The 15,791-nt window shown below is 35.1% G+C and overlaps 1 protein-coding gene across 3 annotated transcripts in view; it reads left to right on the top strand.

The window, feature by feature from the left end:
- MAP2K4 (mitogen-activated protein kinase kinase 4) overlaps nucleotides 1-15,791 on the top strand; it is a 145,711-nt gene that overhangs the window by 79,983 nt on the left and 49,937 nt on the right. For all 3 annotated transcript variants that reach the window (XM_036920702.2, XM_036920705.2, XM_036920703.2), the window contains one exon: nucleotides 392-511. In XM_036920702.2, coding sequence (XP_036776597.2) covers nucleotides 392-511 — 120 coding nt within the window. The remainder of the gene's footprint in view (nucleotides 1-391; nucleotides 512-15,791) is intronic.

The following is a 15,791-nucleotide window of genomic DNA, read 5'->3' as shown; positions in this document are numbered from 1 at the left end:
AAATGGTGATTAAAAGGCTCTCTGTTACTGCTCACATGAAAACTGCTTAAAGTGTAGCTCATTATGATTTTCTTTATATTTGCACATGGGGGTTAATTTTCACTGCCCAAGGATTTTGTTGCCTATCTTCCAATATCACCAGTGAATTCTTGTGGTTAAAAAGCCTTGTATTCTTTGAAGAATTTCTAAGTTGATATTTTGTTAAAAAATAAAAATTCCTAACTGTTCTCTTGTTTTTCTGTGCTAAAAATTGTACTTTATTAAGGAAGATGATAATTTTCATGTCTGGTTAGTTTGCTTGGGAATTTTCGGTCTTCTTGTGATAGCAGTTTTTCTCAGGTTTCTAAATTTGTTGTGTGTTTTTATGACATCTTTTGTCATTCTTTTCCAGAGAATTCGGTCAACAGTGGATGAAAAAGAACAAAAACAACTTCTTATGGATTTGGATGTAGTAATGCGGAGTAGTGATTGCCCATACATTGTTCAGTTTTATGGTGCACTCTTCAGAGAGGTAGGAATAAACTGTTCGGGTTTTAGCTGATGAATGAATATCTAATTGGAATAAATAAGAGAATGGCAGTATTAGATTCTAGTCTCCAGCTAAATGCCATACATTAGTAATAAGTTAGTTTCTCAACAGTTTCTTATATAGCCATGATTATCTACATATTAATTTCTACCATTCATTGTTCCTTTGATTAAGGGGTGAATTTCATACTTTATTATACACACATACATACATGCTCATACATATTTGTATATTTATTTATGGCTATCATTTGTGAATCTCCTCTTCCTTCATTTATATTTTCTGTTCCTTAGAACCTGGTAAATCATCTGACTTCTATAACCCTTCTAACCCTTTTGCTGTGGGTTTAGATCTATTTCTTTTGGCCTTGGACTTCCTCAGTGCCCCCCTATCTGCTTTTTAAAAACTTATTCATTTCTGTCATCAACTGCATATGCATTTAATAAGCATTTATTTGTCCCTATCCACAGTCATTAAAACTCATCAGGAAATTAACAACTATAATAAAAATTGTTTTATCAATTCTGTGATATATATTTTTATGTAGAAATTAGAATTCTAATTTCTTGGTCTCATGATCATGTTCTTTTGGCCTTTGGTTATTCTGTGTCCTGATGTGGGTTATCACTTCTGTCCTCAACTGACAACCCCCTTACGCATTTCCAGTCATCCCATTACCTAAAGCGGGGCAGTGAAATAGGGCCAGCAAGTATGGCTGGAGCTGTGAATGGATCAGATACTTTATGGTGTTCTCAGTAGTCATCAAACATTTGTGATTTGTGGTTTGATGAGGAGGACTTAAACTGAACTCTTACTCATTTTAAATACTTTTAAAAAATATCATTCTCATTTTGAAAATATTAGCATGAGCTGGTGTGCTGGTGGGGTTGTTATGAATGGGTAAGAAAAAAATCCCTCCTGGCCTTCTTTTTGGAACTGGTTCTCAAAGAGAATAGCCTTGGGGTTTTCTTTTGTAGCTATTGATTTAAAAAATACTGTGTTGTAAGACAGGACCGAATGTAACACTGAGTGGGAATGTATGAAATGTTGTATTTGGAGAAGACCTTAGAGGTTAGTCAATTAATTCTCTACCTGATCCCAACATTTTCATTTATTTTACTGTGTCCTTCATAGGTAACTAGTAACTGGAAGCATTCTACTGCATGATAAAGCCCATTTCTTTGTTGAATCACTACTTAATCACTTTTCATTCTAGACTCATAGTTTTTTCTACTCCTGTCCTTGTATTACTTTTTATGACTTGAATATTCATTTTTATGATCAGATAACATTGAATTGTTAACTCACTTTTTGGTTTCATATCAGTATTGCATTGCATCAGTATACAGTCATCTATGCGGGCACACACCTTATCCTGGACTTAAGTATTACATAGTGTTAGTCTGTGTGTAGGGTCATTAGTCGGGAGCTTTAGTCATGTTGAACAAGAATCTTGCCATCTCCTCCCTTCTCCCAAACCATGAATTTATTCTTCATAATCACTAAGTCCCCTGGCCACTTTACTCTTCAAATATTATGCAGAACAACAGTTATTTAGGTGTTGGGCTAGGTTTTCTCTCCACAATCAGCTTTTCCAGTGCTGTGTTCACTGTTATCGTAGACTCCCACTGGCCCCAGTTCACCTCCACAGCGCTTGAACACGCCAGCTTTTTGATCATGTTCATTTATTTAATCATTCATTTAAGCAATAATTAAATATATAGTCCTAAGCTAGATAGTGAAGAAATCTGCTTTTATGAAAAGAAGGTAGAGTAAGTAAATTTCCATGATTGAAAAACTATTGGAAACAAAACAAAAAGCTTGAAATAGTATCTGAACAGTATCTTCATGGTTTCTTATGTGTGCCTGGGCAAAATTCAGTTTTGTATCTCAGGAAGGTTAAAGGGAGTTGAGTTTGCAGCTGTAAGCACCAGCATCTATTGAATGCCCCATAGTTTTTGTGTATATTATCTTCACAAGTCTCAGGGTTTGGTGGTATTTTCCCCATTCTCCAAAGGGGAAACAGATTTAAGTACTAATTTGACAAAAGTCACACAGCCATTAAGTGTCAGAGACAGGATTTTAAAGACAAAAATCTTACTGTTTCTATTATACTGCAAGTGATTAGGGGATGAAGAATTTTTATCTTCATTGAAAAAATAATCTGTTTTTTAAACATTATGATTTCTGAGTATATGATAAAGATGAAGCCTTAGGAACTATACAGTTAAGTTACGTAAAGTCACAGAATGCTTGGATAAATTGAATATGAACCCTCCCTTTACCCCCACACCAAATCTTAGAATGAAGGAAGTAATAGGTACTTTTTGAATAATAAAAAAATGATTTTTAGCAGCAAAAAGTTTATGTTTAAAGACTGCATAATCAAGGTGTGTTTCCTGAATTTCAAAGGTTAGCTGTTTGAAACAGATTTAGTAAGGGTTTAGAGAAACATTTTTAGAGATTGTGATCATTTAAAAGGATCTTTTTTTTTGGTGACATGACCTTCAGTTCCAATAGTAGAAACAAAATTCTGGATTTATGAAAAGAAAGAATAAAGTGAATGTTGCACAATGTATTCATGCAGGACTTTTTACCTTAACGACCCCTACAAGAGATGCAAATATTTTTAACTCCTGTCACTGTGAGAAGCCCCTCAGACTTTCATTTCACATAATTTATATGACCACAGGACATCAGCTCTTGGTCTGGTTTAATCAGCCATCAGTGAAGATTCTGGTGAGATACTCTTCTTGCAGTTACCATGTAGAGTTGGGAAATATGGAGCCTCTGAAAGTTCCATCATTTTATTCAGAGAGGTGAATAATATTTGGTGCTGCAGATGATAAGTAGTTGCCATTGTCTCCACCCATGTACACTTCTTTCTAGGATGGAACTCAGCTTAAATAAAAAGGCTAAACTACAACTTGAGTTTGATTTAGATAAGTTGTTAAGACACTGTACAGGTTTGTAAGTTCATTTTCAGACAAAAAAAAGCTTGACAGTATTGAATAAAAGTCAGTTTTAGCCTATAGCCTACCTAAAGATCTATACCTATCATTTATCTTATCAATACTGACCCTTAGAATCTCTGAAAAATATCTTTTAATGTAAATTTTCATAATTTATTAGCAAGGAAGCTCTTAATTTAAAATACCTTCAGTATTTTAGGTCAGAGAAATCCTCGTGTAGGAAATACTATGCTGGGTAACTTGTGATCATAGAAGTGTATCAGATTATATTCAGTGATATTAGCTGAATTTAGTCACCTCCTCCCTTTCCATCCCTGCTTCTCATGGGCTCCTTTCCCTTTCCTTCCCTTTTGCAGATTTTAAATACAGCTTTATGGATGTAAAACTGACATTTGATAAACTGCACATATTTAAAGCATACAATTTGATGTTTAAACAAATGTATATATTTATAGAATTATCACCATAATCGAGATACTGAACATATCCATCACTCACAAGTTTCTTTGTGCCCCATAGGTCGTACACCCTCCCTCTTTGCTGTCATCGTCCTCAGGCAACTGCAGATCTGCTTTCTGCAGCTATAGATGAATTTGTGTTTTGTAGAACTTTATGTAAATGGGATCATACAGTATGTACTTCTTTGGTCTACATTTACCCAGGATAATTATTTTGCAAGTCCTCTTATGTATCAGTAGTTCCTTTTTAGCTGAGTAGTAATAGTATTCTAGTGTGTGGATGCACAACAGTTCGTTTACTCATTCATCTGCTGACTGACATTTGGGTTGTTTCTGGTTTTACTCTCTTGCAAATAAAGCTGCTGTGAGTATTTGGGTACAAATCTTTGAGTGGACTTCTACTTTCATTTCCCTTGGTGAAGGATATGGCTTTGGCTTGATCACAGTGAAGGTATATGTTTAACTTTTAAAAAACTGGGTAAACCATTATCCAAAACAGTTGCACTATTTTCAGCTTTCACCAGTAGTATATGAGAGTTCTAGTTCTTGCACATCTTCTCCAACACTTGGTATGGTCTGTCTTTTTAATTTTTAGCCATTCTGGTACATGTATAGTAGAATCTCATTGTATTTTAAATTGGCATTTCTCTAATGACTAATGATGTTGAGCAACTTTTCATGTGCTTATTTACCAACTTGAAGTTTCTGTTCAAATCTTTTATCCATTTAAAAAAATTGTTTTCTGTTTATTGAATTTTGGGAGTTAAAAAAAAACGTATTCTGGATACAGGTTTTTTTAATCAGATATATGATTGCGAACATGTGCTCCCCTTCCCCTGTCTGTGGCTTATCTGTTATACTCTTAACAGTGCTCTTTTGGAAAGCGAAAGTTTTAATGTTGATGTAGGCCAATTTGTCAGGTTTTCCTTTTATGTATTGTGCTTTTGGGTTATATCTAAGGATCTTTGCTCAACTCAAGGTCACTTAGATTTTCTCTTATGTTTTCTTCTACCAGTTCCATAGTTTTAGATATCACATTTACATTTATCATCCACTTTGAGTTAGTTCTTACATGGTGAGAGGTATGGATTGATGTTTACTTTTTTGCATGTGGGTATCCTTTGCACCTTGGCTGGAGATCAGTTATCCACATGAATTACTTCTCTTTCTGCACTGTCTGGTCTGTTTCATTTATCTGTTTTGTCTGTCTTTGTACCAAATTTTTGTCTGTCTTTGCACTGTCTTGATTACTCTAGCTTTATTGAGCATCTTAAGGTCAGGTAATGCTGGTCTTTAAACTTTATTTCTTTTAAAGTTGTTTGGGCTCTTCTGGGGTCTTTGCATTTCCAAATGGGTTTTGGAATCTGCTTGTTAGATTTTACAAAAGAAAAAAGATCCCTGAGATTTTTAATTGGGATTATACTGAATTTATAAGTCAATTGAGGAAGCACTGATATTTTAACAATATTAAGTCTAATGACCCATTAACATGGTATCTTACTTCATTTATTTACATCTCCTTTATTTTTTCTCAGCAATATTTTGTAGTTGTCACCATACAGGTCTTTTGCATTTTTCAATAATTTATCATTAAGTATTTAATGTTTTGCGAATCCTTAATAAATGATATGTTAAAAAATTGTTTCTTCTTGTTTTGTGACTAATATATAGAAACACAGTTGATTTTTGTTTATCTTGTGTACTACAACCTTGTTAAACTCACTTATAAGTTCTGGTAGCTTTTTGTAGATCCCATCAGATTTTCTATGTAGATTCATGTCATCTGTGAATAGAGAAAGTTTACTTCTTTTCTGATGCCTTTATTTATTTATTTGTTTGTTTGTTTGTCTCCTTATGTGCTGGCTAGATCCCTTAGTCTACTTTTGAATAGAATTGTCTTGTTTCCTATCTTAGAGGAAGGCATTCTGGCTTTCACCATTAATAAGTAAGATGTTAACTGTAGGTTTTTCTTAGATGTTCTTCACCAGGTTGAAGAAGTTCCCTTCTATTCCTAGTTTGCTGAGAATTTTTATCAGGAATGGTTGTTAGAGTTTTGTTAAATTCTTTTCTTTCATCCTTGAGATGATTATATGGTGTTTAAAAACTTTTTTTAACATGGTAAGTTGTGTGGATTGCTTTTCAAATGTTAAGTCAACCTTGCATTTATGGGATAAATCCACTGATTATGATGTATTGTCTTTTTATGTTTTGTTGGATTCAGTTTGCTAAAACTGTATTTAGAAGTTGTATGTATATGTCCATGAGCGAGATTATCTGTAGTTCTCTTGCAATGGTTTTGTCTGGCCTTTGTAGTAGTGTACTGCTAGCCTTATAAATGATTTGGGAAGTGTTCCCTCATTTTCAGTTTTCTAGAAGAATTTGTATAGATTTGGTATTATTTCTTCTAAAAATATTTGGTAGCATTTACCAGTGAAGCCATTTGAACTTGAAGTTTTCTTTGTAGGATGATTTTTAACTATAAATTTAATTTCTTTCAAAGATAGAGTTCTACCTAAGTTCTCTAACTCTTCTTGAGTCATTTTTGGTGATTAGTTTCTTTGAAGAAGTTTGTCCCTTTCTTCTAAAGTGTCAAATTAATTGACATAGAATTATTCGTATTCCTTTTTTGTCAGCTATATATCTGTAGAATCTATTATGATGTTATTACTTTCCTCTCCCTCTCTTTCCTGATACAGGTAATTTGTACCTTCTATTTTTTCCTGATTAGTTTGGCTAGAGGTTTATCAATTATATTCATCTTTCAGTGAACCAACTTTCAGTTACATTAACTTTTTGTGTTTTTTTTCTATTAAAAAATTTTTCAATCTGATCATTCTTCCTTTCCACTTACTTTGGTTTAATTTGCTCTTTTTCTAGTGTCTTAAGGTAGTTTTTACTTTCGTAGACTATGAACTATTTCAAACATACAGAAAGTTAAAGCAGAGTTACAGTATACCCATAACACAGATGAGCGTTTTTGGCATATTTGCTCTTTATCTGTCTTTAAATTATAGATACAGTTGAAGCCCCCATCCCATTCCCCCTTTTTAGTCTCCAGACCTGAACACTACGTTGAAGTTTATAGTTCCTTCAACTTGTTTATTTAGGCTTGACATATTTCTACTTTTCCCCAAGTAATATGTAGTGTTGCTTTATGTATTTTCAAAGTTTACATAAATGAAATCACCCTGTATCCCCCATAACATTTTTTATTCAGCATGGTTTCCAAGGTTTGTCCATGTAAATACAAATCTACAATGTATAGATTTGGTTAATATTTTTAACTGCTATGTAGTATTCCAATGATTAAATATACCTTTTTTATGTTTCTTTAATAATCCTAATATAAGTTATTTCTAATTTTTTAATATACTGCAACTGTAAACGGTGTAAAAATGAACTTCCTTTTTTATGTCTCCTTGACAACCTAGGTTACAGATTCTGTAGAGTATATACCTAGAAATACTATTGCTAGGTTAAATGATGAGAGTATGTTCAGCTTTAGTGGATATTGTCTTGCTTCTCTCCATAGTGGTTGTGCTGTTATTCCTACCAGTAAGAGTGAGGATTTCTGTATCAGGAATTATGTTCCATGTCAGTAACAGAAACTGTTCATGGCTTTGCTGGTTTGTAGTTTCAGTTGTTCATGGGTCAGGTTGGCTCCCAGGGCTCAGTGTCATGTCCGCATTAAGGAAGAACTGAAGGGCTGTCCTGGAATCACCAACCAGCTGTGTGTGTTGCCATCTCTCTTGGCTGTCTTTCTGCACAAACACTGTGAAGTGTAGTCTTAGTTGGGCATTTGATACGAAGCAAAGGAGGAGGTTTGTTGGGTAGGCCGTAGCATTTGCTGTCACAGATCTTACTGCTAGCATTTGTTATTAAATGTTTTATTTTTGGCAGTCAGCTGCATTTGAAATGGTACATTACTTTTAAAATTACATGTCCCTGGTGAGGTACAAAATTTTTTACTTGTATGTTCAGGTTTTCTTTTCTATGAATTGCCTTTATTCATATCCCTTTGCTGTTATTCTATTAAGTTTTGTCTTTTCCTAGTTAATTAGCCTAGTGCTTTATTACTCAGGGTACCAATCCTTTGTTTTTTTACATCCAAATGAATGTTTTTGTCTCCCCTCTCCCCAGCTTTTGATACGGTATCCTTTATCATACAGAAATATCTGTTATAATGCAGTCCAGTTTAGCAGGTCTTATCCTCCATGATTTATTCTTTTCATTGATGTTTTTGGGAAGAAATTTTTTCCTTTATAAGAAGTCATGAAGAACTCTTATAAAAAGTTCTAAGCTTTTGTTTTTCAAAGAATCCATTTGGGAGTTTTCATATTTTTATTTATTAATGATTTGAGGTAGTAACCGAATTTAACTTTTTTCTATATGGAGATGCACTGGCTCAGCAGCATTCATTGACCCTCACATCCTTTTGCCCCTGTGTGCCTTGCTGCATCTGTCACATGTCAGATTTCCATATGTGCCTGGCTGTGAATGTATTCTATTGGTACATTTACTTTTCTCTCTATCAGTACTACTGTCTTTTATTTTGGGAGCTTTATAAAAAGTCTTTGGTAGGTTAGTCCCTCTTCTTTAAAATTGTTTTGGTTACATTGACTTTACTTTTCTATATAAATTTTAGGATCATCTTGTCCAGACAGATGGCAATTTTTAAAGAATGTACTTGAGTTCTCTGTTAATTTGGGGGAGTTTGACATCTTCATGTTCTTGAGTCTCCACATTTGTGAACACGTTTTGCCTGTCTGTTTTGGTCAGGTGGTTGTTGGGTCCTTCAGTAAACATTTTGCCTCTTTTTGTTAGATACATTAATAGGTGCTTTATCATTTTTCTTTCTATTATGAGGGATAGCTTTTCTTTTTTGATATCATTAATCTACAATTACTTGAACAACATTATGTTTACTAGACTCCGCCCATCACCAAGTCCCCCCCACATACCCCATTATAGTCACTGTCCATCAGTGTAGTAAGATGCTATAGAATCACTACTTGTCTTATCTGTGTTGTACAGCCCTCCCCAGGACCCCCCCACTGCCCACCGCCCACCGCCCACCGCCCACCATACATTATATGTGCTAATTGTAATGCCCCTTTTTTTCTCCTTATCCCTCCCTTCCCACCCATCCTCCCCAGTCCCTTTCCCTTTGGTACCTGTTAGTCCATTCTTGGGTTCTGTGAGTCTGCTGCTGTTTTGTTCCTTCAGTTTTTTTTTTGTTCTTATATTCCACAGATGAGTGAAATCATTTGGTACTTGTCTTTCTCCGCCTGGCTTATTTCACTGAGCATAATACCCTCTAGCTCCATCCATGTTGTTGCAAATGGTAGGATTTGTTTTCTTGTTATGGCTGAATAATATTCCATTGTGTATATGTACCACATCTTCTTTATCCATTCATCTACTGATGGACACTTAGGTTGCTTCCATTTCTTGGCTGTTGTGAATAGTGCTGCAGTAAACATAGGGGTGCCTCTGTCTTTTTTAAACTGGGCTGCTGCATTCTTAGGGTAAATTCCTAGAAGTGGAATTCCTGGGTCAAATGGTATTTCTATTTTGAGTGATGGCTTTTTATTTTTTTATTTTTATTGTTTTTTTTGAGAGGGATTCTCTCATATTTATTGATCAAATGGTTGTTAACAACAATAAAATTCTGTATAGGGGACTCAATGCACAATCATTAATCAACCCCAAGCCTAATTCTCAACACTCTCCAATCTTCTGAAGCATAACGAACAAGTTCTTACATGGTGACCAAATTCTTACATAGTGAATAAGTTCTTACATGGTGAACAGTGCAAGGGCAGTCATCACAGAAACTTTCAGTTTTGATCACGCATTATGAACTATAAACAATCAGGTCAAATATGAATATTTGTTTGATTTTTATACTTGATTTATATGTGAATCCCACATTTCTCCCTTATTATTATTATTATTATTATTTTTAATAAAATGCTGAAGTGGTAGGTAGATGCAAGATAAAGGTAGAAAACATAGTTTAGTGCTGTAAGAGGGCAAATGTAGATGATCAGGTGTGTGCCTATAGACTAAGTATTAATCCAAGCTAGACAAGGGCAACAAAACATCCACGGATGCAGAAGATTTCTCTCAAAACAGGGGTGGTGAGGTTCTAAGCCTCACCTCTGTTGATCCCCAATTTCTCACCTGATGGCCCCCCTGCGACTGTGCCTGTCTTAGGTTGTTCCTCCCTTGAGGAATCTTACCCGTCTCTGGCTAACCAGTCATCTTCCGGGGCCATACAGGGAAATGTAAAGTTGGTAAGTGAGAGAGAAGCAATATTGTTTGAAAAGGTTAGTTTTTTACTTCTTTGCATATTTATGCCCTGTGGCTTCTATGCCCAGCATTTGTCTTGAGGTATCTTTACCACTTGGAAGAATTATGATACTCAGTAATTTCAATATGAGGCACGAATTCTACTTAAGGGTTGTAATTAGGAAGGAAGAAGAAAAGCTATAGAATAGCAGACAGAAGAAAACTTGGGAAGATTGATTATTTCTTTGACATATCTTCTGGTATAGTAACATAAGCACGTATAGGTTTTAAACTACTAATTAAATTGCGTACACACATTAACATAATAGGAATACAGCTACATAACCAAAGCAGACCTACAATTACCAGCCATCTCCAGTGAAATAAAAAAACCAGTTAGGCACCCTAGACATTTGTGAAAACTTATCAATGATATGATGGATATTGTCTAACTGAATTTGAATAGTTTGAGAAAAATCAGACAACTTAAAACAACACATTCCTGGGAACTGTTCACATCCCATATGTTCTTTTAACAGTAGATATTCTATAGTCGCAAGATTTTGAGCGCTGCAACTTGCACTTCTCCTAATTCTTGGTTGAGTTCCGACAGTATAGATCCAGTCAAATTTGTTGTTTCACTATATGCACAGGCCAGCTTAGATATCTCCTTCTTCATTCCAGTGGCAAGTCCAGGAACCGGTGGGATGAATGCAGTTAAAACTGCAACAGCGCCAGGATCCTTGTTGCAGTTTTTTGATGATCATCTTCTGGAATGACTCTTCCAGAGAATGTTGATGTTGGAAGGTCTTCTTCATATCGTATCTTAATTCATTTTCTGGGTAGCCAATTGACCCTTTGCCCACACTTTGATATGCCCTTTATACCATTGTGAAGAACTTATTGGAGATCACCACATAGGAACAGCTTTTTTTTTTTTTAAGAGAAAGGAATATTATGAGAAAAATGTATTTCCATAGCTGATCATCTGACACCCTTTAAATGATCAGAATTAAGAATATTTAAAGCATGCATTAATCGTTGATTTACAGTTAGTTTTATTCTATCAGGGAGTAAATCCCCCTTTCCTTTTTTTTGTTATCATTAGTCTACAATTACATGAAGAATATTATGTTTACTAGGCTCTCCCCTATACCAGGTCCCCCCCACAAACCCTTTTACAGTCACTGTCCATCAGCATAGCAAAATGTTGTAGAATCACTACTTGTCTTCTCTGTGTTGTACAGCCCTCCCCTTTCTCCCACCCCCCCACCGTTATGCATGCTAGTCATAATACCCCCTTTCTTCTTCACCCCCCTTATCCCTCCCTACCCACCCATCCTCCCCAGTCCCTTTCCCTTTGGTACCTGTTAGTCCATTCTTGGGTTCTATGAGTCTGCTGCTGTTTTGTTCCTTCAGTTTTTTTTTTTGTTCTTATACTCCACAGATGAGTGAAATCATTTGGTACTTGTCTTTCTCCGCCTGGCTTATTTCACTGAGCATAATACCCTCTAGCTCCATCCATGTTGTTGCAAATGGTAGGATTTGTTTTCTTGTTATGGCTGAATAATATTCCATTGTGTATATGTACCACATCTTCTTTATCCATTCATCTACTGGTGGACACTTAGGTTGCTTCCATTTCTTGGCTGTTGTGAATAGTGCTGCAGTAAACATAGGGGTGCCTCTGTCTTTTTTAAACTGGGCTGCTGCATTCTTAGGGTAAATTCCTAGAAGTGGAATTCCTGGGTCAAATGGTATTTCTATTTTGAGTGATGGCTTTTTATTTTTTATTTTTATTTTTTTATTTTTTTAATTTTTTAATTTTTTTTTTTGAGCTTAGTTAAGATGCTTTTTTATTGTTTTTTTTTTTTTTAAAATAATTATTTTTTATTGAAGGGTAGTTGATGCACAGTATTACATTACATTAGTTTCAAGTGTACAACACAGTGATAAAACATTTATATACATAATTCTAGGTTCCAGCTATCACCCTACCAAGCTGTTACAATATCTTGACTATATTCCTTATGCTATACATTACATCCTGGTTACTTATTTATTTTACCATTGGAAGTCTGTCCTTTTTTATTTATTTATTTATTTATTTATTTTTTTTGTGAGGGCATCTCTCATATTTATTGATCAAATGGTTGTAAACGACAATAAAATTCTGTATAGGGGAGTCAATGCTCAATCCACAATCATTAATCCACCCCAAGCCTAATTTTCGTCAGTCTCCAATCTTCTGAGGCATAACAAACAAGTTCTTACATGGAGAACAAATTCTTACATAGTGAATAAGTTACATAGTGAACAGTACAAGGGCAGTCATCACAGAAACTTTCGGTTTTGCTCATGCATTATGAACTATAAACAGTCAGTTCAAATATGAATACTCATTTGGTTTTATACTTGATTTATATGTGGATACCACCTTTCTCTCTTTATTATTATTTTTAATAAAATGCTGAAGTGGTAGGTAGATACAAGATAAAGGTAGAAAACATAGTTTAGTGTTGTAGAGTGATGGCTTTTTAAACATTTTATTTTCTAAGTAGTTATGTTGGAATATAAGTATGTTACCAATTTTATAGGGTTCTTGTCTCTAGGAACCCATATCTTGGTCTTAGTAGTTGAGTTTTTCATTATCCTCCACACTTCTTTTCAGTAAATCCAGGTTCAGCACTCACTGCTTTTGCATTCAGTCATGTAGTCATCCCACGTTTCACTTACACACGAAAGCAATGTTGCTGTAACTGCTTTTGGAAGCAGCTCAGACCTCTCCATTGTTTAGATGCAGCTCATTGATGCTGTCTATTCTCAGTTATGGCCAGAAGAGCTGCCAGAAGAAATAAGAAGTTTACAGTAGAGTATATGTGACAACCACAAAGGTCTTTTTTTCTCGAGCTAATTGCTCCTGTGTACCACCCCTTCTCATTATCAGTCCTCACTTTTTACCTCTACTTTCCTGTTCCCATGTCCCCTTTCTTTGGTTGCCTTCCTATTTTTCCATACTTGCCCCTTCTCCTTTTCATTTTCTTACGGAAAAATCTAACATGTGACAGATGCAGCAATTTTGCTCATAACCACTATACAACAGGGTGATCATGAAGCTGGAAAAGAGATAAAATAATTTCATCGTTTATTGCAATATGTGTAATATAACACTACTAAATGATTTATTAACTGTAGTTTTTAGCACCTGCTAGACCTTTATTTTGAACTTTACATATGTTTACCTGTTTGATCTTTATCATAGTCCCTGAGGATGATGGGGTAATCCCATTTCATAGATGAGGAGTTGAGGCAGCCCAAGTAAGTAGAAAGTGGGAGAGTCTGGATAATAAGTCAGGCTTTCAGACTCTAATAATACCAGTGATCTTTCCACTTTGCTAGACTACTGACATTAAGTTCCTTCCTCACTGTTTTCCTGGTAGGTGAGTTAAATGTGCTTTTCCTCCAATAAAAAAAATCTAGTAAATCTATTGATATGGTGTCCTTAGATTAAAATAAATCCAAGCATGTGTTTTGGGTGAAGGATGAAGTCTTGCAGAATGACTCTCTCAAAAGAAAGAAGAGACCCAGAAGAAAGACCTAAAGAAAATATAAGTAAAAATTTACTGTGTCAAATATGCTTTACAAATAAGTATTCTGTGAAGCTGTACAGCTACGTGAACTCAGGTGGTCCTAGTGCAAGGTGCTGTCACTCATCTCAGTATTCGTCACATCACGTGCCTTTTCTACATATAGGCCAAGTGTCCCGCATCATGGGTGTCATTAGGAGAAAGGAGTTAAGTAAACTAGATTCTGTTCATGGCTATATACGATTTGCAGTGTTGTTCCAGGCAAGCCATTTTACTTTAATGGGTATTAATCTCTTACATAATCAATCCAGGTCAGGGTGAGGGGTGAGATCTGTGGTGGAAAATCTCCAAGGTACAGTAGGAGGATCGATGCATTAGTAACAACATACAAAATCATTTAAGGTAATTTTTGTCATCATCATGATAGCTGTTTTCACTCTCACAAGTTACTTTATAGTCCTTGTTCAGACGTGCACATATTTTTACATTATAATCATGGTGTCTGCTTATAGTCTGTTTTCTCATGCATACCTCTCATGAATTGTATAGTTTTCAAAATAATCTCATTTTAGATAATCCCATTAATAATGTACCATTTCCTCTTTTGAGATAGTTTGTTTTGTAGTTTTTGTTTTTGTTCTTATTTTTGCTTTTAGTGATTTATGGGCTATTTGTTTAAGTTAGATTTCCAGTCATTGGAATGACTCTATTAAAGGGGCTCAACCCTTTTATTTCTCTTGTTTCATTGTCAGATTGCCTTCAGATCGGTTTAAAACACTGTATAATGCTGCCCATAGTATTTTTTTTTTTTTATGGTTTTTTTTTTTTAAATAATTATTTTTTATTGAAGGGTAGTTGACGCACAGTATTACATTACATTAGTTTCAAGTGTACAACACAGTGATAAAACATTTATATACATAATTCTAGGTTCCAGCTATCACCCTACCAAGCTGTTACAATATCTTGACTATATTCCTTATGCTATACATTACATCCCGGTTACTTATTTATTTTACCATTGGAAGTCTGTCCCGTTTTTTTTTTTTGTTTTTTTTTTTTTTTTTGTGAGGGCATCTCTCATATTTATTGATCAAATGGTTGTTAACGACAATAAAATTCTGTATAGGGGAGTCAATGCTCAATGCACAATCATTAATCCACCCCAAGCCTAATTTTCGTCAGTCTCCAATCTTCTGAGGCATAACAAACAAGTTCTTACATGTAGAACAAATTCTTACATAATGAATAAGTTACATAGTGAACAGTACAAGGGCAGTCATCACAGAAACTTTCGGTTTTGCTCATGCATTATGAACTCTAAACAGTCAGTTCAAATATGAATACTCATTTGATTTTTATACTTGATTTATATGTGGATACCACATTTCTCTCTTTATTATTATTTTTAATAAAATGCTGAAGTGGTAGGTAGATACAAGATAAAGGTAGAAAACATAGTTTAGTGTTGTAAGAGAGCAAATGTAGATGATCAGGTGTGTGCCTGTAGACTATGTGTTAATCCAAGCTAGACAAGGGCAATAAAACATCCACGGATGCAGAAGATTTCTCTCAGAACAGGGGGGGTGAGGTTCTAAGCCTCACCTCTGTTGATCCCCAATTTCTCACCTGATGACCCCCCTGCGACTGTGCCTGTCTTAGGTTGTTCCTCCCTTGAGGAATCTTACCCGTCTCTGGCTAACCAGTCATCTTCTGGGGCCATACAGGGAAATGTAAAGTTGGTAAGTGAGAGGGAAGCCTTATTGTTTGAAAAGGTTAGCTTTTTACTTCTTTGCATATTTATGCCCTGTAGCTTCTATGCCCAGCATTTGTCTTGAGGTATTGTTACCACTTGGAAGAATTATGATACTCGGTAAATTTGATATGAGGCACGAATTCTATTTAAGGGTTGTAATTAGGAAGGAAGAAGAAAAGCTATAGAAGTAGCAGG

Source organism: Manis pentadactyla, chromosome 4 (genome assembly GCF_030020395.1).
Source record: "Manis pentadactyla isolate mManPen7 chromosome 4, mManPen7.hap1, whole genome shotgun sequence".
NCBI lineage: Eukaryota > Metazoa > Chordata > Mammalia > Pholidota > Manidae > Manis > Manis pentadactyla.
Note: the sequence above shows the minus strand (reverse complement) of the source record. Positions and strands in the feature narration are given on the sequence as shown.